Source organism: Lagopus leucura, unplaced genomic scaffold (genome assembly GCF_019238085.1).
Source record: "Lagopus leucura isolate 7727_CA_CO unplaced genomic scaffold, USGS_WTPT01 Super-Scaffold_73, whole genome shotgun sequence".
NCBI lineage: Eukaryota > Metazoa > Chordata > Aves > Galliformes > Phasianidae > Lagopus > Lagopus leucura.
Genome location: NW_024962252.1, coordinates 44,728,536 through 44,755,519, shown reverse-complemented (window position 1 = coordinate 44,755,519; position 26,984 = coordinate 44,728,536). Strand labels below are relative to the sequence as shown.

The following is a 26,984-nucleotide window of genomic DNA, read 5'->3' as shown; positions in this document are numbered from 1 at the left end:
TATCTATCTATCTATCTATCTATCTATCTATCTATCTATTTTGCCTCAATATAATGCAAAATCTGTCAGTTTGCTCAAAGTGGATACAGAACCAGACTTGTTTGAAGAGTTTAACTGAGATTACCTTGGGTCTTAGAGATTTGTTTGACTCTACTCTTCCTCCTCATTCCCTGCCTGCCTCAAACAAGAAAGTGATCTTAGTCTTGCTTGCACAAACTAAATGTTTATAAGAATGCGACCCTGTAAATAATATGATTCTTCCGCCTTGTGCAATTTCTATCAAAATAACAAGTTGTGATATTTTCAGTAAATATTTTGCAAATCCGACAGACACATGGCCAGTTGTTTGCATATTGCTGAGGGGCAAACTGAGCTGTCTGCAGCTGCTGGCAGAGAGAACGAGGAAAGCAGAGGTCTGAAGCAGTGATTGAAAATGACTCCTGTCACTTTTGGCATGAATTCAGGGTACAGTAGTGCTGCGCTTGGCATGTGACATTGCCTGTTTTCTGGGTCTTGAGGTCTTCCATTTCACCTGACACTGCCTCAGCAATCATGAGTCAGCCACTGTAGCTTGCTGCAGTAGCAAATAGGCACTGCTCAGCACTATCTGTTTAACACTGTGTTCTTCTTTGCCCCAGTCCCCTATTATTTGTTTAAAGAGATGCTCTGGAGTTCACTTGGGGACTTAAGACTTTTGAAACACTGTCAATGAATTGAAGACACGGTTTCTTACAGGAGATTGTTCATCTCTCTGACTTTGACCGGTGATGGCAGAGGATGCATTATTCATGTGCATTACAGAGCATAGAAGAAGGTGAGTGAAGCTTGGAGGAACTGAGGGACTTTCAGATTGTAATACCATGTCATTAATTTTAGGAAGTTATCAAATTATAGCCTGGGGTGGGCTTTTCTTGCCATTGGTCTTCATGTAGTGACAATAGAATGGAATGGAATAGTTGGAAAAGACCTTCAAAGACCATCCAGTCTCAATTCCTGCCCATTTCAGTGCCAACCAAAAGGTAAATCTCATTATTGAGGGCACTGTACAAATGCTTCTTGAGCACTGACAAGCATGGGGCATCAACGACCTCTCTAGGAAACCAGTTTCATGATCTGACCATCCTCATAGTAAATAAATGTTTCCCAATGCCCATCTGACCCTCCTCAGCGCAGATTAGTGTTGTTCCTATCCTGCCATTGGTGACCAAGAACAGCTCCGTCAGTTTCCCCTCCTCAGATAGTTGCATAAATAAATAATCTTATAGAAAATATATATAGAAAATAAATAATCGTATAGAAAATGACTCTGATTCTGCACATTCATCTTCACTGTTAATGCCAGATCTTTGCACCAATACACACTTATGCTGTCTTATGTTCATAGTGAAAAACAAAGCAGTCAGCCTGGTGAAGAGAATGAGAAATGCCATTGTGCTGTGCCACAAAAATTCCTGTGTGGAGCTCTGATAGCTATTTCAGCCCCAGCACCTCTTTGAGCCCTGTAGGCAGCACTCAGCCACTCTTGGTGACCTCCTTGTATTCATGTGCAGCTGTCAGATCAATGGCCAGGGTTATATACGAAGCACAGCAATAGCTTAAAAAAAAAAATGCTCTTCCCATTGAGGTCTTTGCAACACCTTTAACTGAGGTGGAGCTGTGCTTCAGTGAACAGCATCTGCACATCTAACTTCTGCCACAGCTCTGCAGGCAAGGTAAGGTAAGAGGTGCATGCCACACTGCAGTTTTTCCTGCTTGGACAATCAGAGTCTTGGTCTGCTTTTGAAAAGAAAAATAAAGACCTGCGTGCACATTTTAGTCTGGTTCAGCAGCCAGGCCCAAAGACTCCCTGCAAATTTACTCACCACAGCAAACCAGCTCTTTTATTTTTCATTCTGAGCCCTGAAATAGTAGCAACCTCTCATTTAATTTCCCTGGCAACTGTATGGAAGGGAATAGAGTATTCCCTGGCATAGATATGCAGAGCAGTAACTGAACCTCATAATGAGCAATTTCAAAATATCATCAGTCTTTCCTACTGCAGGATATTTTTTCCTCACTTCTCCCACAAAATCCTGCCTACAGTCAACTGTTTTTACACTCTCCCATTTGTTCCCACACAGGTTCCCTAACAGTTGATTACCACTCTGGTCAGACCCATTGGTCTGCTGTGGCTGTTTTGTAACACCACCAACACATTGCATCCATGAACCTGAAACTTGCTTTATAGCTACATGCATTAGCAGGAGCCTCAGGCCATAAGCTGAGCCCAGCCCTGATACGGCAGCTTGAAAAATCTCTACCAATTACTTTTAGGCTATATCATAATACATGCCTTGCCTGCACTCATATTATTTAAAATACTTGTTTTTATCTCCAGGGCGCATTCAGTCTGCTGTAACACTCTGCACTCAGCATGGCACTTGATGATATCTGACACTGATTTATGAGATCTGAGGTTAGGACAGCCTGACCATTTGAACAAAACGGACCACTGTGTTCCACCCATTTGTTCCTATGTTACTGGGGAATGTGACTCAAAAACATTTGAGTCAAAAGCACAGAGAGCTGTACTCTCTCTCTTGGCATTTGTTGCTGTGGGTGTAGGCCTCTTCTCCCAGGTAACTAGTGATAGGATGGGAAGTAATGGCTTTAAGTTGCACCAGGGAAAGTTCAGGTTGGATATTAGGAAAAATTCTCAGAAAGAATTTTAAAGCATTGGAACAGGCTGCTCAGGAAAGTGATGGCTCTGGAGGTTTTCAAGAAAAGGGTAGAATTGGGGTCATTATTTAGTGGGCATGGTTGTGATGGGAGGACGGTTGGAGTAGATAATCTTAGAGGTCTTTTCCAACCTTAATGTTATTATGACTCCAGGATTCCTCACTTTACCCATGTGCTTAAAATAAGTGTGTCTATTTTCTCACCTGAGGGCAGGAAAGATTACTCACTTGACATTGACTGTCAGTCATTGGTTCCCACTGTGATGGGCACCATGGGGACATGAAGCATCCCATGGAAGCTAGTGGTTTTTCCTTCTGAGGGAACCTGGTCATGAAATCCCTCACAATATGTTGAAGACAGCAGTACATGAGGAGTTGTAGTGTTCTCCTACGAAGAAACTGTAACTCCTGAAGTCTGAGGTAAGCCCAAGATGCAAAGCTTTGGTATCTTCTTGAAGTCAAGATTGTCTCATGAACACCAGCCAAACCAAAATGTATGTTGGTTGCTGCGCTGCCTTCCCTGGAGTTAAATCATTAACAACACCCAGTGTTAGCTATTATGTTATTTGTTCCTCTTTCCTGCTGTAGATGTGGGTTTTTCTCACTTGTCTCAGCCTGCAGGGAATTTGAATTCACTTACTATAGTAGAAAAAATATATTTCCACTACAGTTTGTTAAGATACTCCTCACTTACTTCAGGAATGTATACCACTCATCTTACTGATTAACAATAATTTTTTAATCTGCAAGAAATGCTGAGACACCCAGCAGCTCCTACACTGTTTGTTTTAAGGCACAGCTCTCAGTTGTTATCGCAGACCAAAGGCAGCAGTGCAGTTGCTCTGGAAGTTCTATCCACTTGGCAATGGCTGCAGGAATCCAGGGCTTGAGCTGGGACGGAAAGAGGCTGAAACCAGGCAGTACTGTGCATGTTGCTGAGAATCATGGTTTTTCTATAGTCTTCTAGTCCCTGGTACTAAACTTAGCCCTTCTGGAAACTCAGTGCAGCCCCTGCTGAAGGATGGACTTGGACAATAATTCGTGTCTGCTCTCTGCATCCATTTTTACCTCAGAAGAGAGGTCAGAGACCAGTGTGGTCATGCTTCTAAAACTGACATTTTTGTTTTATGCCAACACAAGGCTGTGTAGAACAAATTGCTCAGGACTATCAAACAGCATGGTGAAGTGAAACCAGACCAATATAATTATATGCCACACACACTTATCCATCTGTATAAACAGAGAGTGCTTCCTGGTTTCTTTTCCAGACAGGTCACTATGAAGAAACACTAGAGTACTTCATCTTTTCTCACATATGCCTCAGTAAATGAGTTCTGACCAGTGTCATGCACCCACCCAACAGGAAGGCACCTGGGCACTTATATGCCATATGGACAGTGCTCACCTATCAGCACAAAACATCAAAAGGCACAGCCACAAAAGAATTCCTGATCAATGTCAAAAATACTGACTTGCCAATACCATCTTTGCAAACAGATCTGACTGCCTTCTGTCTTGGTGAGACCAAGTTATCTGCACTCAACACTTGACCAGCTTTCTTCCCTCCTGTTTTCTTGTCGCTCTTCTGACACTTACCTTCTGTCTTCACTGTATAAACTTGCCATTGTTATTAATGTCTTGCTCCTTGTTCCTTCCTGGCTTTACTTTATATGGAAAGAACAGAGAAGCTGCCCCCCTGAAAAGAAATAAATGTTATTGCAACAAGTGGAAGAAAGCTCCATGGCTCCTGGGCTGCAATCCGTGCAGAGGAGCTGCACTCCCCATGTTGTCCTCGTTCTTCTTGGAGAGTCAGACAAGGCAGCCAGAGTCCTCAGGCTACCCACACTGCACAAGCTGCAAAACCTGGGAAATTGTGTCAAGAATCTCCCAGTACATAAGGCAGATGACCGTGTTACAACAATAACATCCTTCTCTGGGCTCATTCTGCTTGTAGGTGACGGGTACAGACAGATACAGTCTTATGATTTAGTGCATATGTGTCTAAGTGTGGTGCCAGAGAAATGCTATATGCACCAGAAGTTATGCCAAAAGCTGGTGTGTCTGATTGCCTGTGAAATTAAAAACAGAGGTTTCTCTGGGTTGGACTGCTGTGAGATACACACAGCTCCACGTATTGGATGGATTGAGTCCAGAAAAGAATCTCAGAGCACAGGGCAATGCGGATGAAATGCCAGAAAGATATTAATATATTGGGGAACTGAGAAAGCAGGAAGGTTTATATTTATTCTGTTGAAAAAGCTGTTATGATAACTCAGATATATGTCTAGGCTATGCTGTGTAAAAGGCACAGCTTTATTGATGAGACTGAATATCAGCCAAGAAAGTCTCATTTCTATATACCTTACCAAAGCAGGTTATAACAGTTGGTGCACGAATCATCAGAAATGCTAATCTCTGCTGAAGCAACCAAAGTTATGACTCCATGGACCTTTATTCTGCTGCAATGATTGCTAAAGTGCCCCCTTCTTTCTTTTCACGTCTCTCTCCTACACTGCACTTCCCTCCTCTGTTGGGTCTGGCACAACTGGTTGTACAGTCATGCAATGGACTAGACCAGAGAGCTTATCTGTCTGAAAGCCAACTTGTTTTTACCTGACCATGTTTCTTTTCTTCCAAACCAAAACACTGACTTGGTGCCTGATCTGGGTACACAAACCCTCGCACCAGTACAATGGAAGAGGCATTAAGTTGGGGAAGAGCCCCTAGAGGAATGTAGTGTGTTGTGTAAACCTTAGCAGCACTGCTCTCAAAAGCAAGAAAATTATTTGTGCAACATCTCTAGTCTCTGAAACCATGACTAATGGTAGCACTGTCCCAGCACATGATCACATTTGTAGATCCAATCAACATGTACTGAGAGATGCTAATGGTCCCTGCTCCAGGGCCTTGCTTGTCTTGCTATATCGGTAATTATCTCTGAAGTTATTATGCCATAAACAAGTAATGTATGCAAATTTATGTATGCTCAGAGGGTGATATAATCTGTCAATTTGTATTCACTTGCTGAAGCATTAAGATCAGCAGCAGCCATCTGGCCAGGTGGGATCTTACAAAAGCATCATTATGTTTCCAAATCAAAGCAAAAATAGGTGAACCTCCCTTATTGCAGGAGCCGGAGAAAAACTGGTGCCACAATCAAATTAAGAAGAAAAGGGATAGAGGTGAGAGAAAAAGGCATAAAGTAACGGATTATTTCAGATGACCCAGCTTTCTCTCTTTATTAAGGGCTGCCAAGTTCATCCTTGCTACCAACCTCCTCCTACAGCATCAGCCACAGTGAGTGAGTGTTCCTCTGTCAGGCTGCAGGGGCTGTCAGTGGGGACACCAGTTCTAAGTAAAGCTTTCCCACTGAAAACTCTTCCCTTCAAAGATGGGGAAGAATTTTGTGTTGTGGGACATGGTTTAGAGAGAGCTAGTGATGATAGGTGGATGGTTGGACTGGATGATCTTGAAGGTTTTTTCCAACCTTGGTGATTCTGTGATTGTGTGCCTCAGCCCCCTTTTTCTACTTTCATCTCAAAGACCTCCATCAGATGCATTTAGAGCAGTACTTTGGCTTCTACTTTGTAAGGGTATGTCAGTTGTAGCCCTTTGGCAAAGTGCTGTTCTGTACCACTGGACAACAGAGGAAGAGACAGAAATGCTGTAGGAGAGGTATATGGACTCTGTAAGTAGCATGCTCCTTAGTCTTCTTAGGAAGTGTCTGTTCCCACAGGTAATCCAGTGATTTTGCAGTCCTGGTACTTCAGGCCAGCTGTCTATCATGCATCTATCCAAAACAAATAAAATATGGATGGACAGCACTGCTAATGAAAACGTAGCAAAAATTATGAGGAAACTCAAAGATACTCACATCCCTGTGTTATTCAAGTTAGCTGTTATTTTTGGTTTAAATTATCTACTTCTAAAAATACAGTTTTTTGAGGTTCTGTATGTCATTTTTACAGTTGTTATTTGTCAATAGAGAGAAATGGGTCAGCACAGGAAGTGCCAGTGACATAACACGTCTATTCTGCATCCGGATCTCTCTGCTGGTACTAGCTTCAAATTAATCACAAAAACAGTAAATTTTAACACCATAAAGTGTGATGATCTAGAATAATACACATGTACAGGATTATGCTTTCAAAGGAGAAGAAATGCAGGTGCTGTTTATTCCTTAAAGAATGACCCAATGATGCTGCAGCCATGGAAGCAGGCAGGCTGCCTTGCGTCAGTCCAGCTGAGAACCTCATTACCCATCTTTTGAAATATTTCAGCTGCAGAAGCAACACACTTACGTAACACTCACTTCAGACAAATAAAACAACTCCACTTTTAAAGAGAAGTGCTCTGTAGCTCCTCCTGCTGCTTAACCCTCACTCTTACAATATGCTCTTTACCTATGAATTGTGAACCATAGTAATATTAAAAGCAAAAAGAATGTTAGTCCTGCAAGGTCTCTTCTGGAGTGGGCAGGTTTCAGATCAGTCCAGAGCCAAGAGCTTGCCTTTGCTCTAGTTTCTATATGAGATAAAGCTATGAGATTTGGCTGCTACATGGATAAAGCTGTTGTCAGAAATGAGACTGTTATTTTTATGTCTCCAGCAAAGTGCCTAAATGTGCTTCATGCAACACCATGGCACTGCTGCAGAAGACTGAAATCTTTAAGCAGGTCACAACACGGTTTCTGATGGATGGACCACCAGCATGGGCATCTAGGCATGAAACTGCCAGCACCTCCTGTGATCTCATGCTGCAGCCAAGATAACTCCTGTAACTGCTCTTTGGGAATCTGTAATGCACCACAAAGGAAAGCATGAGGTCTGGCAGGCAGGATGGACCTGATTCAGCTTCAGAGTTCTTGTATGTCGCTGACATCAAGGGGACTGCTTAGGGTCTTAATTGCCTTGCTGAATCTGAGCCAAAGAGGAAAAAAAGTGAGATGGTAAGCCGCAAGACTATTCAGACTGAGACATTTGGATCCTTTTTTGATAGGATGATTCTCCCCAACAATTCAGGGTGGTTTAGGGGGCATATACCTTGCTTTCTGGCCCAAATTTAGCACACATTTTGGTGCCTGTGTGATATTATTTGTGTGGATCGTGCTATTTATATAGGAAAAGAAAGACACGAGTGAAGTGCCACAGTGGGCTGTTTGTAGGTCAGGGCTACATTTTAATATCTGCAGTGTTCCTGCTAAGGTTTTACAACTGCTAGAGACATCTGGACCTAACAGTGGCATATTCTCAGCTACCGTCCCTGTATCTGTGAGTGTTCTTGTGCCAGAATACTTATTCTTAATCTCTTTAAAAGAAAGAACAATATGTTCTGCAAGTTATAAAATGTTTTTATTAGTAGATAAACATTAGACAAGTAAAAGATAACTATTCCAATATCAATGTTGAAATATTTCTTTTTTTTTTTTTTGTTCTCACCGGTTAGTCAGAACCCATCAAGAATTGCTGCATTTGCCCTAATTAATGGCCCATTTTCAGAGAGGCTTTTAATTAACAGCTGACATTTAAGCAGCATTACAATATGCTGTGCAATTATCACCTGGCCTACTTCTGTGTGATTCAAATGCTCTTGCAGAAAAAGGTACAATGCCTGTTTTAATGAAATTTCATAGAACACCGTGGTGAGAGACAACTGAGAAAAAGAGGAAATAGAGTTGCTTTGTCAGAGGGGCTTAGGTTGGCCTTTCCCAATACAATTTACCTGGTCCAACTGGTCTGGTTGCCCCTCAGAGATGCTCACACATCTCCCAGCTTGGCCCCAGAGCACATATTTCTAATCTACTCCAACTCCTCAAATTCTCTGTGTCATGTCCACCACAGAGTAAAGCAACACAACTGAGCCCATTTTATAGCCTGGTGCTGCTAAGGCAGGACAGAGTTCTGCCTGGAATATCCTCTGTCTTTGTTCCACTTGTTGGCATTCCTGAGGCTTGCTTTCCAGCAATCCAGTCTGGTTCAATTCATTAGCCATGGGAACAAAACAAAAACTAGAGAAGTTTACTGCTTGTGGATGAGCTCAGCTGGCTGTGCAGCCACCCTCACTCCAAGGAAGGAGAAAGAAGCATGGAACCACCATGCACTGCTATGCAGGGAAAAGGTACTCATTTAAGCTGTACTGTAAATTGAGCTATGTTGTGAAATAAGATTCCTGCTTGTGCAGGAAGGTAGAACATACATGAGCGTATTTTTGTATTGTATACACTTTGTGCCAGAACACAAATGTCCAATCAAATGATGGGGCTGGTAGCAGGGAAAGGTGTGACCAGGTGGCAGAAGCCTTCTGGCCCTATGGCAGCAGCCATACCAAGCCCACTCCTACAGCACTGAGCTGTAATCAGAGGACTCTGAGGAGCAATCACTTGCTTCATCCTGCCTCTTTAAACTGCTCTATATTGCATGCAAGAACTTAAAGGAGGCATTAAGGTTTAAATACATCAATATTTGCTGGGTCACCAAGAGACTGAGCAAACACTGAGCTGTGGCCATGCTGAACCTCTCCCCTACTCTCTGGCCTGATGAATATTTAATTATTCTGCAGCAAGAGAAATAGCTTTTGCATGGATGCTTGACTAACCCAGAGTACACTGTGGCCCAGTGATCAGAGAAATGAGTTTGTCTTTCTGGGTAGAAGAGGGCCTTTGACACAGAATCAACACATAGTGGGATCGTAGGGAGTTACCCAAGGAAGAGTTGATCCCTTTGTATACATGTTCAGTGGCAGCAAGTTAGTTGGGAAACAATCCCAGCCATGAGTGTTCATGGCTTTGGTTCATGGCAGGGACAGGCTGACACACAAGTGACTGATAAGGTTACAGTCCTGAGGTATGCACAGTGACTGTGCTGTCCCCAACCAGCCCTGATCCAACGAAATCAAACCAAATTTAACTTGGCATGCAAAGCTGCATTTAGAAAGCTATGACAGCTCAGGGGTATTTCAGAGATCTGTGGTGGGGACAGGAGAGACAGCTGGGGTGGCAATCCCGTTAGCCAGCCTGATATAAACTCCCCCTGTGAACTGAGGCTGTCAGGCACCAATGGGATTTGGGAGCCTCCAGGGTTGGGCAGCTGATCAGCAAGGAGAAACAGAGTATCATGATCTCAGATTTAGAAATTCAAATTTGAGAAATCTTTGCAAAACACAATGCAGGTACCCAAGCTATTTTTGTGGATCTACTCTTTGAAGTGTGTGGCCTTTTATTCTTTCCAAACAAAGTTGATGATGTTTTCATCCCAAACATTACAGTCAAGGGACTATTTAAGAATTGACCATGGGGTCATGTGTTGGTTAGTATCTAATAATTCCTGAGATGTCATTGGTTTGTTCAATGACTCTGAAAGGAGCTTGTAAAAATAGTTCCATGGAGCTGTGCATATATTGGAATTCGATATTTCAGTCTGACAGCCTTGAACCTAAGAGCGAGGCTTTGTTCTTTTAGCCAGTGCACAGCCATCAGCTATAATGGAGTCGAGTCGGGGTCAGTGATGGGAAACAAGAATATGCTCAATAATTCAGGCGATGACCTGACTTTCCTATGGTTTAGCAATACAAGGAGAAAGTGTCTCCAAAATTAATGGGATTTTTGAGTAAGAATGAGAAACTGTTCGCAGGATTGCTTGTCTTTCTTTCCTCTTTTTTTTTTTTTTTTCTTATTGCACAACAAAGCATGCAGGAACAAGTGTCACTGTCCTGCTGGTGGAATTTTCAACATGTAAGGGATCAAAGAGAATCTTATTAGTCTGTGTTTCTACGGTCTTCATTCCACAGTAGTAATATATCCTTTTCCAATCACGACAATATACAAGAATGAGACAAACAACGAAAATTAAGGTCAGGCTTGCGCTCCTTTCTTCAAGCACTGCTAGGTGGCAATATGTTCCCTAGAAAACCACCAGCTTCCTTCCAGGCACTGCTCTGCCGTCCTCAGGACAGCCTGGGCACTGCTTCATCCAAGGCGAGAAGGTTTTAGAGGACGGCATGCTGAGGGCTGCTTCCTTCCCACAGTCTAATTTGGGACTGAGGATTATCAGAAAGAAATGCAGTACCAAATCCTGCTGGAAAAGTCTCCACGAATAGGAGAGGAAAAAATCTTTACACTGAATGAAGGAACAAATTTCCTGGGGCATTATTTGTGTACTGGGAATGCTGTAACAAGGAAATGAATCCCCCTGTTCTATGAAGATATTGCCACTTAGGACTGGAGTGTTTCATATCCCTACAGGATTCTCTTAACAATGGAAAATTAAAAGTATCTATCTGTTCAGAGTGCAAAGATTTTGTTTCTTCTAAATGTATGACTAACTGAAATACTTTGCATGTTTAATCATAATATTTAATCAACTAGACCAACTACAGGACATTTGTATTGACAGTTCGGTTGATATACAGCTTTAATAAATGTGGAGAAGCACTTCCAAGGATATTTTTTTCATCCATGCTACAAACAAGTGAGTCATCTCACACACGTATATTAACAATAAAGGCCGGCTGGCATCTGCATATCGCTTTGTATGCACCAGATCTGCGCTGGAACCCCCATTTATGTTCCTGGGTTTGCTTCCCCCAGGAGGGGAGCTCAAGGCTCTTCTCTCGTTACAGCGCGGCGGGAGCTCCGTGGGCTAACTCCTCCGAGCCGGGGCCGTCCTTCAGCGGTGTCACCCACAGACTGGCACACAACCTGCCCTGCCCAGTGCCCGTCCACCGCCATCACCTCCCGCAGGGGGCTGCCCCGATATCCGCCGCAGCCCAGCAGCCCCCGGTTGTGCGTTGCGGGCTCTTAGGGCGCGGCGCCGGTTCCCGGTGGGGCCGCATTCACCGCAGCACCGCCCGCCAGTCCGGCAGAGCGAGGGGAGCGGTGGTGTCGTGTTGTGCCGTGCCGCTGGCAGGTCAGTGCCCGCCTCTTTTCGGGCAGCCCGAGTTGTAGGGCGAGCAGGTGCTCCGCGGGGTGCCGGGCTCGGGGCCGCTGCTGGGGCCGGCCATGCGGGAGGAGTAGCTCCTAGCCGAGACGCAGCCGGGCGGCGGGCCGGGCGGAAGGAGCCTGGGTGCGCTCCTCATTAGTGGGCCGGTCCGCGCGGCAGGCGGCATCTGCGTGATCTGTTTTGGTCGGGGCTGGGGATCCCGCCGCTTGCTCAGCTTCACTGGAGATCTCTAGTGTTATTCTGCAAGGAGCTGCCTCCCCTCCGGCTCTGCTCGGCCCGGAACTGGAGTGCAGGGCTTCTTTCCCTCCCTTTGCTGTTGGTTTTGTAGAAGAAAAACGCATCTGCACCAAAAATGCTTGCTTTGATCAGCTGAAGTGCTGCAGTGGTTTGCAGCTGGAATTAATTCACCCTCATGCTTTTTATGGCTTAGGGTTTGGTGACTGAAAACCTGCTAGTGGTAATTTCTATGCCTGTGGAGCACTGCATCTGTTCATCTAGCAATGTCCAAAGCTCACCAGTGAACTTTGAGCTGAAACCTGGGTTCTGACAGTGCTACATGGAGTCCTTTGCTAACAGAGGTAAATAGAACCTCTTCACATCAAGACTTTAGAAATATAGCATCTGCAGAAGGTGAGGGGTTCTTGCTCTCACTCTCTACTATGAAGTTCAGTCCATGTACTTACCCTGTGAACACACTCAAGTGCTATCATGTAGTAGCATGTACTTTATTGAAGAGCTTCTTTTACTAGCTGTTTCCTATCCTTGAAGGCCATTATTTTTCACTGAACCTCAGATAAGTGTGATTGGTTTATTAAATCTTAAAAGTAATTGAAACCTGATTAAAAGAGAGCATAATTGCTTAGGAATGGAGAGACAATTCAAGTCTAAACTTTAGCCTGCAGAGACCATTAAAAGTATAATGCTCAGCAGCAGAAAACAGATAACTTGAAAATCACATAACTTGTCATCCCCAAAATTGAGCTGTTCAGTAACAAGGGAAAAACAAGGGGAAAAAGAGGCAGAAAGAAAAAAATAATAAGAGATCAGGTAAAAGAAGACAGGTATAAAGGGTAAGCCAGACTAAAACTGAAACCATAGACAAATTAACTTGTGAAGTTAAAAGGCTTTTTTCAAAATGTATTTTGTGTACATGATTTGAAGCAACTTCAATTAGTTTCACCATCTCACTTGTTCTCTCAGCTTCTGGAAATATAAACATTTTTTTTTTTGGCTGACATGGGGAAATTGGGAGACCTAAATCCATTGTTCTTTTCTCAGTGGTACTATAATGGCTAAAAAAGCCCTTCTTTTATAGGCTATTTCTAAACTCCATTCTTACAGGAATTACAAAGCTCTTTAAGGATCTTCACACTGAAGTGAAGGGATATTTGAACCTGCCTTGTCTAGCATGTAGGTACCAAAGACAATATACTAGAAGTCTGAACAGGGTTCAGCAAGTTAAGAGCTAGAATGCCTTGAGAAGGGTATGAGCCTTAGGTAGCTGCTCTTGGATTTAGCAGGAGTTCCCACTTTGTCTAGAAATGCCATAATGAGATGCTTTTCACTTAGGGCTGTAGAATATCCCAAGATTTTTTTCTGTTTGTAGGTTATGTTTTGTTGCTAAGTTTTGTGCTGCTGCTCCCATAGCCTGTTCAAGATCTGCTTGCTGCTTTCTTCCAGCAGAATTAAGCCAGTTGAAGAGGTTATTGCCCTTAGCTTGCCTTAGCTGATAGTTAACGGAATGGGAAAAACCTGTCAGGTAAGGTGTTCAAGTAAACTTGACCACACATTGCTGAAGGAAAGAAGCATGGTGTATGTGCAGATGAGGTAGGCAGGGACTCAGTAATCTTCAGGTGAGCGGTTGTGACGACAGTTGGGTGGGCTGATACATCCCACCTTCACTTCTCTTGCATCTTAAGCCAGGGTTCTCTGACTTCACTATCAGGCCTATGCCCTTGTTTGATTTTCATCTATGCTGGCCCTCTTGAATCTTGCAGTTTCTGAATTCCAACACTGGATGTTTCCTCCCCCTTTTTTTCCCCCCTAACACTCACCAGCTACTATCCCTGATTTCAGACAGCTGATGTTTACGATTATCACTCTTTGTACAAGAGAACTATTGTCTTGCTTTGGATATATTTTTCCTTTGCTCTTGCTCTTTTGCCTGCTTTCATGCTGTAGAGACCATCATGCTGGTCCTCAGCATTGGGTCACCACTTGTTTTCATTTGTTAGCTGGTCACTGTGGGGAGCTGGTGAAGCATCCAGCAGTCACACTCACTGCACCCTAGTACAGATGGGTACCTTCCACGCTGTCTGGTGATGCACGTGCATGTTGAGCCATGAGTCATCTCATAATCATCTTCAGTTTACCTCTTCTATCCCTTTCTCTATGCCCCTTCTTTACAATTCTGTGCTTGTCACTGAAATTACCGCTGTTGGAGGTCTTTGTCAAGGTCTGTGCTTCTTGAACTGTCAGCTGCCTTTTAAGTGTTTGGCAGTGTCACATAAGTGTCTTTATAATGCTCTTTTGTTATGATGTTTAAATATTTTCTTTCTCTTTAGATTTCTTTTATGGATTTTGTACGTTATATCCCTTTCTTTTCTGCTATACTTTATCTCAGGATACCTTTATCCAAGACAAAAAATTCAGCTGATGTCCTTCACAAATGACACATGGGTCTGTGTCTGCATTTCATACCTATCATCTCCTGCCCCCATGAATGGGCTTCTTTATTTCTCTGGTCTCACACAGGTACCCGGTAAACTCTGCATGGTGAAAACACATCTCTGCATACTTTCTTTTTTCCTTATTTGTGTCAGTAATTCGGGCATTATTTTTGAGTGTTTAAGAGTTTCCCCTGCTTGCATATTTTAATTTGCCTATTATTTTTGTGTAGCTGCTCTGTGATGCATACAGCTCAAGTTCTTATTTGGGCTCCCAGCATCCAGTTCTCTGGATTGCCTTAGTTCACAGGATCGTAGGGGTTGGAAGGGACCTCCAGAAATCATCTGATCCAGTTCTTTTAAAGCAGGTTCCCTACAGCAGGTTACATAGGAAACCATCCAGGTGATTTTGAATATCAGCAAAGAATGACACTTCACAGTCTCTCTGTCACCATCACAGGGAGCCTGTACCAGTGTTCTGTCACATTCCCAGGAAAGTTATTCCTCATATTCTTCCTGTGTGCCAGTTTGTGCCCATTGCCCCTTGTTCTGTTGCTGGGTACCACTGAAAAGAGCCTGGCCCCATCCATGTGACTCCCACCCTTTAGATATTTACAAGCATTGATACGATTCCCCGTTAGTCTTCTCTCCAGGCTGAACAGTCCCAGATCTCTCAGCCTCTCCTCATAAGTGAAGTGCTCCAGGCCCCTCATCATCTTTGTGGCCTTCTGCTGGACTCTCTGAGGTTCCCTGTCTTGAATTGGGGAGCCCAGAACTGCACACAATGCTCTAGATGTGGCCTCAGCAGGGCAGAGTAGAAGGGGAGGATCACCTCCCTCAGCTGTCTGGCCACACTCTTTCTAATGCACTTCAGGAAACCATTGGCTTCATGGCCAACATGTTGTCCACTAGGACACCCAGGTCCTTCTCTGCAGAGCTGCTTTCCAGCAGGCCAACCCCTAACCTGTACTGGTGCATGTAGTTATTCTTCCCCAGGTGTAGGACTCTGCACTACCCCTGTTGAATCTCATCAGATTTTTTTCCTCCCATCTCTCCAATCTGTCCAGGTCTCGCTGTATGGCAGCACAGTCTTATGGTGTATCATCTACTCCTTTCAGCTTTGTATCCTTAGCAAAATTGATGACGGTGCATTCTATCTCTTAATCCAGGTCACTGATGAAGTTGTTATGCCCGTCTAAGATTTTGCTAGGTATATCCTGTACCTACTGCTCTGGCCAGCCAAATTCATGCTCTCTGGAAACTGCAGCTGGGTGCTGACTGAGGTTGCTATTTGAGGTAGTGTGTTTTTAGAGATTGGAAGAAAATAATGGCATTTTCTAGGACAAAAATACTTGCTTGAGTCTTGAGGTTTATTATTTACTCAGTGAATCTGATCAATTAGGGAGTGTTTATGGTTTACATTTTTTTTTTTTTTTTATCATTATTTTTTTTATTATATTTTATTTTTTATTAACATCATGAGAGCTGAATTTTAACTAAGCAGTTACAGAGGTTTCCAAAAGGACTCTGATATATATATATATATATACACATAATATATATATATACATTTACATATATATATATATATATAAAAAATAAATACATGCACAAAAAATAAAAAATGCATGTCTGTGTATGTGTGTATTGCTCCTGTACATTGTGTATCATTTCTACAGTGCTGAGTTGTTGACTTTCAGCATATGTTTGTATTAATCCATGATCTTCCAGTCCATGGATAAGTGCATTAAAAATCATTTAAGTACTATCTGGGATGTAAACTGTTGCATTATGTGACAGATACAACAACTGGTTACTGATGTAGCTGCAGGTTGTGGAACATATAACTCTTGATATCTGCCCTGGTGGCTTGTCTGTCCATTGTTACTGTTGATATGTTAGAACTCTAGCAGTTTTTACAAGCAGAAAATTGGTAGTTGTCCGTAGTGTACTGTATTGTCAGAAAGTTGATTGTTGTAAAATCATGCATAAGTTGTGCGTGTTGCAGATGTTAATGGATATAGCATGCCTGACTTTCTGAAATTAGACAAAAACTTCATTTCTGTAAATTATCTAAGTAGACAAGTATATTAAACTGAAAACTTCAGTCTAGTAAATGTATCTTGTCGTGTCCTGTGGCATTGTGCTGGTTAATGCAATTTGTCCTTGCACTCCTTCATTTGCACTACAAAAAATCCATTTGAGTCACATTTTGGATTGTGAGCATTTCCTACTTGAATGTTGTTTATCAGAGATCAGCAGAAATTCCTTTAGTTTGAGAGCACTGAAGCATAAATATCACGGTTTTCCTGAGTGATCAGCTTTCTCAGACTGAGCAGTTAAAATAATCCTGTATTTATTAGAAAAGTAGTGGGTACTGCCCAGTGCTGTAAAAGATGGATTTAAAAAGAATAATTCAGTGATAATACCTTGCATGAGTCATTAATCATGAGTCATGATCAGCATGCAGTGATGTTTAATTTGTTTTTTAATTCGGCACTGACTGATGCTCTTTATTACCATAGTGATAATATTAAAGAGCTGTTAATGCGTATAACCACACAGTTAAAAATGACAGACTTGGTTGTGTTTTTTTTTTTTTTTTTTTTTTTTTGTTGTTGTTTTGTTTTGTTTTTTTGTGGAATAAAATTTCCATATCTTAAGTCTGCTTTGCTTTGTACCTTCTTTGACATGTAAAGTCTAGGTAGTATAAAGGTGATCAAACAATTGTGAATTGCCAGGGACTTAGGTTAAGTAGAGAGACTTTTTTCACCTTTTTAATTTTTTTTTCTATTTTTGTTGTTGTTTTAGGCCCGTCATTGTGGTTTCCCAAATAATTAATTCTAGTCCTTCCTCTTTGGAGGGTTGGGGAAGATTTGTATTCATTAAAATTGGAAACTAATTGCTTTGTGTTGAGTCAAGCATAGTACAAACTAGAGTTTGCAGCAGGAGCCTGTGCCCATCCCTGTTTTTAGTGTTTGTTCTCTCTGGCAAAAACTAGTAGCTGGGTGGGAGTTTTATTGTATGAATGCATATGTTGAAAAATGAAGTTTTAGAGAAACACTTCATTTTCAGTGCTTTATGTGGATTGCCATAAATCAAAGCTGAGTAAATTAATGGAGCTTGTCACATTATTCCCTTACGTAGTTGATTTATTTATTTATTTACTGTTCTAGCACCTTGCTAGTTAAAATGAATGAGAACATGGAAGGCTGTTTCTCTCCTGAGAGCCTGAACATAAAAAGAAGAATGTGGCTAAGAAATTGGCTTTGGTAATCTGTTTTCACTTTTAAATAAAAATTATAAAGAAGCGATTTTACAAGCTGTGAAAGTGATGGCTGAGGTGTTAGAGATATTAGAATGTGCGTAGATAAAGAACAGGAGGTTGATGTTATTTGTGGAATTATTCATCTTGTATTCAATCAGATTTTAATACATTTTAATTAGCTTTACATACATTTTTATTAGCTTATACATGAGTATGCAAAAAATGATTATGACAAATTAAAACCTTGAATTTCATAAGGAACTTAGATGGAACTTCAGAATGTCTTATCAGATGTTAAGCAATGATTCCTCTACCTACTCCCATGTATATGATGTTATAATATATGGCTTTGTATAGGTCTTACCAGCATGTTTGTGAGATAGCAATGTGGCAGAACCAGTATGAATCTGTTGGCATAGGTGGCTCTCTTTGAGCTCCCCATATAGCATATACTGTTTTGCATTCTGTTACATGGCTGCTGTGCAGACTCCTGCTCTGTTTAAGTGGGGATTGTATTTGCCCCAACAGAAGCATTTTCCCACTTTAGTATCCAATGATACAAGCTAGTTGTATCACCTAACTGGATTGTTTTGTTCTTTCATTGTAAAATACTAGATAAAACGTGTGTATTTAACATGTATTTGCTCTTACATATATATAATAACGTTCTCAACAATTTTACTCTATTATTAGCTGTGAGGTGACCTGGGCACAGTATAGAATATATTTTTCACCAAATTTCATCTCTATTTTTGCTTTAGTTCCACCTTAAAATTCACGTGGGCTACTTGCCAGTTCTGGAAGAATCTTGTTTCTGCCAAATATGACTGTCGGAGGAGGCCTTTTCCCAGTTCTCCAAAAATTGAACGTTCACCATGTTTTGTGCACAGGTTTATGAATTAAAAAGGGACCAGAGATAAAGACAGGGCTAGTCTAGCAATACAGCAAGCCTTTTTATGTGTCCTGTTCTTCTACTTCCCACTCTGAGTGGCTTCTAAGACCACGCTTTCTTTTTCAGACCAACTCTTCAATTCGGAATTTACCCAGCTTTTTTCAAATCGCTTGTAAATCACTTTTTCCATTAGAATGCTTTCCAAGTGAATAAAGTGAAGTCAAACATCAAGAATAGTGCTTTATGACTTCCTTTTAATTTCCTGGTGTACATTTCCAGGAATGGTAGATCCTGTCTGATAGACCTGATTTAATTCTATGTCAAGGTAGATGAAGGTAAGGCTGTCAGTGTGGTCTACTTACTGGACTTCAGTAAGGCTTTTGACACTGTCCCCCATAACATTCTAGTTGAGAAGCTGGCTGCCCATGGTTTGGATGGGTGCACGCTCCTCTGGGTGAAACACTGGCTGGATGGCTGGGCCCAAAGAGTTGTGATCAGTGGAGCTAAATCCAGTTGACGTCTGGTCACAAGTGGTGTCCCCCAGGGCTCGGTACTGGGACAACTTCTTTTTAACATCTTTATTAATGATAATGAGGGGATTGAGTGCACCCTCAGTAAGTTTGTGGATAGCACCGACGTGGGAGGGAGTGTTGGTCTGCCAGAGAACAGAAAGGCACTACAGAGAGACCTGGATAGAGTGGATCGATGGGCCAGTGTAAACTGAGTTTCAATAGGGCCAAGTGTCGGGTTCTGCATTTTGGTCACAACAACCCCAGGCTTGGCGAGGAGTGGCTGGAAAGCTGCCTGATGGAAAGGGACCTTGGTGTACTGATAGACAGTTGGCTGAATATGAGCCAGCAGTGTGCTCAGGTGGCCAAGAAGGCCAATGGCATCCTGGCTTGTATCAGGAATGGTGTGGTGTGCAGGAATAGGGTGGATTGCAGGAAGCAATCCTGCCCCTATAATCAGCGTTGGTGAGCCTCACCTTGAGTAGCGTGTTCAGTTTTGAGCATCTCAGTACAGAAAGGACATTGAGGTGCTGGAGCAGGTCCAGAGAAGGGCAACAAGGCTTGTGAAGGGCTTGGCGAATGTGCCTTGTGAGGAGCGACTGAAGGAACTGGGGCTGTTTAGTCTGGGGAAAAGGACTCTGAGGGAGACCTTATTGCTCTCTTCCAGTACCTGAAAGGTGCTTACAATGAGAACAGAGTTGGTCTCTTCTCACTGGTGACAGGACAAGGGGACCAGGGGTGGTTTAGGTTGGATATCAGGAATAACTTTACAGAAAGGGTTGTTAAGCACTGGAATAGGCTTCCCAGGGAGGTGGTTGAGTTACCATGCCTGAGTGTGTTAACCATTTGGATGTGGTGCAGGGACATGATTTTAGGCTATTAGAGTTAAGGTAGTTGCTGATTAGCTTGCTGTTTGGCTTGATGATCTATAAGGTCTTTTCCAACCCGAGCTATTCTGTGATTCTATGTGGTTTTTTACTAGAGTGGAGATAATGGAGGAATACGCCATGGGTGTGCTGGTACATACAAACAGACTACCAACGTTACGTAGCTGTGTAGGAAGCAAGGGCTATGCTCAGTTCATAATGCTTTTGTATAGTTGCTCCTCTGGGGTACTCCTTTGATTCTGGTGCTCAGTGTTGAAATGAGATCAGTTCAAAGAGGAACAAGCTACTGGAACGACTGTGGAAAAACTCAAAGCTACCCAGGGCCTCGGCAGTATCACAAGTTGGTGGAACGTGACAAATGTATTAATGGAATTAGGCTACATGGAACTGAATTCAAGGAAAAGTTTTCAGTTTTTAATTTTTGTGTTCTGCAAGTAATTAACCTGAGAAAATATTGCTGTAATAGTTGCTTGTAGCCAAACTGGAGACGCACCTCCTGAAAACTAGAGGATTTGGTAGGATTTCTCCTCCAATGCAGATGTGTTTCTTTCATTTTGTTTTAGTTAGTTGGTTTGCTTTGTCAAGGGAAGGAGCTGAAACATTGCTGTAGAGTAAGCTGGTCTAATGGAATACACAAGTATTTTACTACATTTCTTGAGCCTCTTCCATGTTCTGCGTTGAAACATATTTTGGATAATTCTTACAAGAAAAGATTTTAAAAGATGCTACTTTCTGTCTTAACTGCTGAAATCACTGCATAACATTCAACTGTTAACTTTGTGGGAGAAGATTCCAGATAAGAATTTTGTGAGTACTGTCTTTCAATAAATTTTTGTAGATCTCTGTGATGGCATCACTTTGATACTAGGTTTTGCTGTGCTTCTCCTTCTGTAGAGGACTGAATTAGATCTCAAAGGAAGATTATTATTATTATTATTTTACTGTTTCTTTCCAGAAATGGCAGTTTTCCTATGGAAAAACGTATTTCATACTACAAAGGGGAGGATGCTACAGCAGAGAAGGGCATCTCTGTATAATGGTGCTCATGGCTATGACGAAGAATTGATAAAGAAGAAACTTCAGCAGTTTGCTGGTGGATCTGTCAACCTTTCCAAAGAGCACAGTGGCATTGGAATACTTACCTTGAACAACTCCCGGCTAATGAATGCCTTCACAGGTATTAATCAGTTGATGAGGATGCTGGTGGTTGCTTTCTTTTCCCCTTCCCTTTGCATAAACAAAGTGAAAAGCTGTATCTTATCATTTCTTAGGTAAAAGAAGAAATGTTTGATTTTTTTTAACCAGAGGTATAGTAAACATCCATGGTTCTGTGTGGTAGCTTTGCCCTGTACATCATAAATATAAGAAGTTCTCAATGACACAAGAAATATCTGATAGAACCTTTTTTTCAATGGAGGTGATTCTGCTGCTGTGCTCTCTCTTATTTCTCATTTCATTTTGCCTCTACTGCTTTAGAAACAGAAGGTATTTTTACAGAGAAGGGAAGATATGATGTAGATGTATTTGTAGATGATGTAGAAAAGACAAGATTGTATTATTGTTTTTTACCTAAAATTTTATCTTTCTCTTAGGCTTCTGCAGTCTGTGGTAATTCACCTAGATATCTCTGCAGTTACTCTTTTGTTTCTTCTTAAAAGCTCTTCTATAAAATCATTGTCTAACTTGAGAAAATGCAGCTAAAAGAACTAGCATGGAGATTGTCCCTCTGAATAACTCCCTGTCAGCATGCATGTTATTATGCAATCACAATTACGCTCTTTTTCTACAGGTTTTTTTTCTTATTTTTGACTTAAAATAGATCTGTGCAAAGTACAGCTGTGGGCTGTGTGTTCATAGCTTACTTGTTGTGGTAGTTGAAACGGGAATGAGAAATAAGCGGCAATAGAAAGAGAAAAGACAGAAAAATCGCAGTCTGCTGTGGAGATCAGGTGTGATATAAGCCATGTTGCTTAGACTAAACTTAATTTAAAACTGTGTTCTTTGTTTTCTGCTTGCTTGACATGAGAGTCTCAGAAATGATATGTAGAAGTGTTAAGCAGTCACAATTGCTATTTAGGCCACTGGTAGCTATGTTTTGACTATACTGAGTGCTATATAATGTTAATGTTCTGAAATCACATCACATACCTCAAATCACAGTCAAAATTAGCTCATATTTTGTGTCTCAGTTAGTGTTCTGTAGTGTAATCTCTCTTCATGTGATTGCTATGAAAATAAATTATTAGTAGACACGAATAGCTTATGTTCTAGTGGCTAACAAGAAGCTATAAAAACCCAGGAGGAAATAAATAGTTGTGTTTTTGTAGTGAACCCAGATTAGAAAATGAGCCTGGGACCAGGCAGTACTGTTTTTATCATAGTATGTAGAACCTTGTAGAGAGCAGTATTTCATTTTGCTACGTGATAGCAACAGAAATTTGCTCTGGGAGATGTTACTCTGTCAGTTTAGGAGATTGCTGCTTTTTTTGACTGTGCATCTTTGCCAGAGATTTTTGCTATGACAGCTGAGAGTGCAGAAGCAAAGTCATGCTGGCCCCTTGGACACTGCAAATGATGATATGGCCTACTAATGTACACTGCTCTTCATTTCATTTTAATTTTATTGTAAGCTGTAGATAATGAGGAACTAGTAAGCAACTTATCATTTTCAGTTTGCTGTATATTGATTAATACCCTTCAGGAGAAGTATGAAAAGGAATAGGATGAGCAAACCTTAAATTGCTACAACAAGACCTAGCTGTCTTCATTTGCCAGAGCCTGTAAAACGCAGTACCTAAATGAAGTACTGTTGATGCTGTATCTCAGAGCTTCTTGAAAATGGCAGATGTGAATTCATGATACATGTATGCTTCCTTTAGAAAGATGCAAAACATAATTAAACTGTTGAGAGAAATCCTGTTTGCCCAGGCATTTATTTTACGCAGCAGCTTTTTATCTCAAAGGAGAACTGTGTTTATTCTAAGCTCAAGCAACACATTGAACTGAAAATAGAACAAAATTATTGGCAAATTGCTAATGGGCAGTGTGGAGGTTGTTATGCCTTTTTTTCTCTTCTTAATTGGAATCTGATAGCTACCTGTTTGAAATGGTTTCTTTGGAAACAAGTGTTAATAATGTCAGTTCAAGCCTAGTGGAACCAATTTCAGCAGCCCAACTTCTTTCTGAATTGAAGTTGAACTTCATTTAAGATAGAAAGAAGGTAGTCTGCGTGAACTAGATAATAATGGTGATGAAGTCAATTATAGAAAATAAATTCAAAGTATTTATTGTTGGATTATAATTAAAATGCAAACAAGTGATTAATTCCAAGTAGATTTAGTGCCGTGTGGAGAATGAACTTACTGGTATCACATAATGAAGGACTAAGACTGGCAGGATGAGTATTTTCTTTGGTATTGTGTCCTCACGCATTGAATCAAATAAACTTGGTAGTGTCTGTTGGTGAAGTAATAGAATTAATGGTAGTTGTCAGTGTACACAGCAATGGAAGAGGTGATCTCCCTGGAAGGGAAGCAGTTGCTGACCTTCTTCTCTAGTCTCCCCTGCTATTGCACGCAACAGCCTGATACAGTTCTTTTTTGTATATTCAGTTTTTCAGTGTTAACTGATTAAAAACTAGATGTTTAACTCACAATACTCTGTGGAAAGACTCAGTAGCTTGCTGCTCTGATTATTTAGAGCACCACAAATGATTGTGCTGTATCTTGACTTTGACAAAGATTTGATGTCAGTCAAAATAACTTTATTATAAGAAAGCTGGAGTTACATGCAAAAAGATAAATCCAGGGGAATGATACACATTTATTTAAAGAATATTTAATGTCCACTTAATTCTTGACTTCCTTAGGAACATTTTCAAAAAGTAGGAAGACTAAGGTGGATGTCCCTTACAGGGTATTCTTGACCTGGTGCTAACATGCTTCCTTTATAAGGAGTTGTAAGGAAAACAAGCAGGAAGAAAGAATCTTCCACATCAGGATGGATGCTATCAGGCTATTTTAGGACATGAAAAGATCAGTACGTGCAGACATTGGGTCAAAAAACCCAAGAGTAGTAGAAGAAAGATTACTTGAGATATTAATCTTAGGCATGCTTATATCTGAAAAAGATAGTCCTGTCCACTTGCATCTTTGTCTAAGAAGAGTGGTGCTCAGAGTATCATCAGCCTATATGTATGTAGTCTGTTTTTTGAAATTAATTTCTGTAAATATTTGTGCCTTAAGAGTGCGTGAGAGTCATACGCGTTCAAAGAGAAAGACCTTGTAGCTAACACTCTGTAAATTCCATTGCTGTGTAGGATAGGAAATGAGGTTATGGTTTTAAACTAAAAAAGGGTGATTTAGATTTAACATTAGGAGGAAGTTTTCTAATATGAGAGTGGTGAGGCTCTTTAATAGGTTGCCCAGAAAAGCTGTAGTGACCCATCCTTGGCGGTGTTCAAGGCCAAGCTGGATGGGGTCCTGGGCAGCCTGGTCTGATGGGTGGCAGCCCTGCTTTTAGCAAGCTTTGGAAGGGGCTTTAAGGTCCCTTCCAACCTAAATGATTCTATGCTTCTGTGATTCTAAGATGCTGCTGTCTGGGACTAGCTCTAGAAACGTGAGTATAGAAATCTGTGTCAGGAAGATTGGGAAAGTTGTCCTCACTAGTTGGTCAGTCAGCAACGATTGAACAGCTTTTAATCATATGTTTATGTGAAGTAGATTAAAAACAGAGATCCGTAACTGGAATGGAAAGCTTTTCTTGCTGAAGAATGAATTATTTTGGATGTCAAATATTAATTCACACTTCAATGTTATGCGGAAGAAGGTGAAAAGAATCACAGACATGGAATGTTGCAGTAATTGATCAAATTATGTATACAGTTGATGAAGACTATAGGTGTGGTCAAAAGGCTTTGGAAGTAGACCCTGCCAATGCAAGTTCAGGGGATTGCTTTGGATAGTGCATAAAAACTAAGTGTTTTCACTGAACAAACTATACTCTAACCTCAGCAGCTTGTGATGACACCTCTGAATTGTTCTTCAAGCTTCTCAATTCTGCACTTAAAATGTGATCTTCAACAAGCTCTCGCACAGCACTGATAATCTTCCACCTTTCAGCCTTTTTCTCAGTTTATTTAGAGCAGAAATTAATCCAAAGAAATCTGTTTCATAACACAGGAGATTAGCATAGTTACAACAGTCCGTAGTACGAGAAAGTTCTCAAGCTAACGAATGAGAGTATTATGCTTAAGCTAGAAGTAAAGAGCTGCTATTATTCAATCCCTACATTTGAAGCTTAGGGTGTAATTTCCAGAGAGCTTTTCTAGACAGTTACCATAGAAGGAATAAAAGAAGTTTCAGAAATATCTTTTAAAACTATTCTTTTAAAAGACAAATGTAATTTGCTTCTAGTTTCAAATCTTATTTTTATTATTTTTTGAATGGATGCTTGTCATTGACCTTCAACATATTTTGCTCTTGAGCCTTTTTTTTTAATATATTTTTAAAAATCTTTTCAGCTGAGTATGTAGAGTGAAATATGCAGTGGTGCTAAAATGAAGAGCTGATCCGAATAGACACAAATAAGTTCAGATGTCCTGAATTCATGCAATTACAAACAAAAATAAATCAAGTACAATTTGTGTTTACTTCTTTGCACTTCTTTGTTTAGCTTTGAGTGTAATGCAAATTGCAGAATACTCTTTAGAATTCCAAGTGCATCGCTGAGTAAAAATAGTCAGTGTTTGCATGAGGGGAGACAGGAATTTAAGATGATGCTTTCCTTTGTGTTTTTAAGCCTTTCTTGTATTAACTTGATGTAGATATTGAAAAATGTAATGTAAAACGTGCTGGTCATAATTATTTTGTTTTAAAAGTGTTGCTTTTCCCCTCTTGTAACAGGCACTATGATGCTAGAACTCCAGGAGAGAGTAACTGAACTGGAAAACTGGAAGGATGGCAAAGGCCTTATCATCTGTGGTGCAGGGAACACTTTTTGTTCAGGATCTGATTTGAATGTTGTCAAAGCAATATCCAATTCCCAGGCAAGTAGTGGTAGAAAGACTTTGGAGAAAAATGAGCTTTCTAGTTGTCTGAGGTCTCTTTCAAACAGAGGTGTTACACTGTGGTTATGCTGCGATTGTACATGCAAGTCACAGGAATGAGCTTTTCATGGTTGAAAAAATGCTGGCAGCCCTTTTAATCCACAATTTAAGTATTATGGTAATAGATTCATAGCCCTGAATTTCTGTATTAACATCTTTTTAGCCTTTTCTTTAAACAAAAAAAAAAGTCTTTTCAGTTTCTCAGAACATTAGATGGATTAGATTGTAAACTGACTCATAAAAAAAGTGTCTTTCAGTAGCTTCATCTTTGAAAGCAAGGAGAAGTAATCATTTCTCATATATTCTCAGGCCAGAAATAAATTTGAGTAGCATGGCTGCTATTGCAAGAACATTTCAATTTTGTCAGCAGAGTGTCTGGACCCGGATAAAAAGAGAGATGCAGTTCTTGTCCAGTTGAGCAATAGCGTTGATTGTGACCAGTTAGAGCAGTTGTGAGTAAGTTGGGCGTTGAAAAGGTAAGGGTTGGATGGCGGGTTTTCACTTATGCCTCCTTATGTTGACAACTTTCACATGTGCTGTTGTTTGTTTTTTTTTTTTTATGGGTTAATATATGGCTGTTGGCAAGGCTTGACTTCATTGGCAGCAAGGGAAGTGGGCCTTTCTGTAATACTCTCCCATCCTGATTTGAAATTGTGGTAACAGATAGGCTGGTGCTTTTCTATGCCCAGTTACAGGATTTGACCACACAAATTAGTCCTTATTGAATGGTTTAGTAAAAAAAATAAAAAATAAAAAATAAAAATAGTTTACCTAGTATTTTTCTTTAGTAATTGCTTCTGTTGATGAAATTAGGCATCTTAAAAAACCCTGTCTGAAGTATTTCTGGCCTGGTAACACAAGTAGGATGGTCCAGCTTTCAAAAGGTACAGTAGGCTTTGTTTCATCTGTGGAATACCCTGAGAGGTGTACTTTTCCTGATATGGGGGGCACTCTACCTTATAAATACATTTTTTGAGGAATTTTCATTTTCTGTGTTTATTAG

At 40.9% G+C, this 26,984-nt stretch overlaps 1 protein-coding gene across 2 annotated transcripts in view; it reads left to right on the top strand.

Annotated features, from left to right (window-relative positions):
* The first annotated feature begins 11,547 nt into the window (after positions 1 to 11,547).
* Positions 11,548 to 26,984, top strand: part of ECHDC1 (ethylmalonyl-CoA decarboxylase 1) — a 35,646-nt gene continuing 20,209 nt past the window's right edge. The window contains exons 1-4 of one of the 2 annotated variants that reach the window (XM_042893796.1): positions 11,551 to 11,620; positions 12,084 to 12,231; positions 20,831 to 21,052; positions 25,779 to 25,921. In XM_042893796.1, coding sequence (XP_042749730.1) covers positions 12,210 to 12,231; positions 20,831 to 21,052; positions 25,779 to 25,921 — 387 coding nt within the window. In that variant the 5' untranslated portion in view covers positions 11,551 to 11,620; positions 12,084 to 12,209. Of the gene's footprint in view, positions 11,621 to 12,083; positions 12,232 to 20,830; positions 21,053 to 25,778; positions 25,922 to 26,984 lie in introns of both variants that reach the window. The other variant, XM_042893802.1, reaches the window with a different exon arrangement.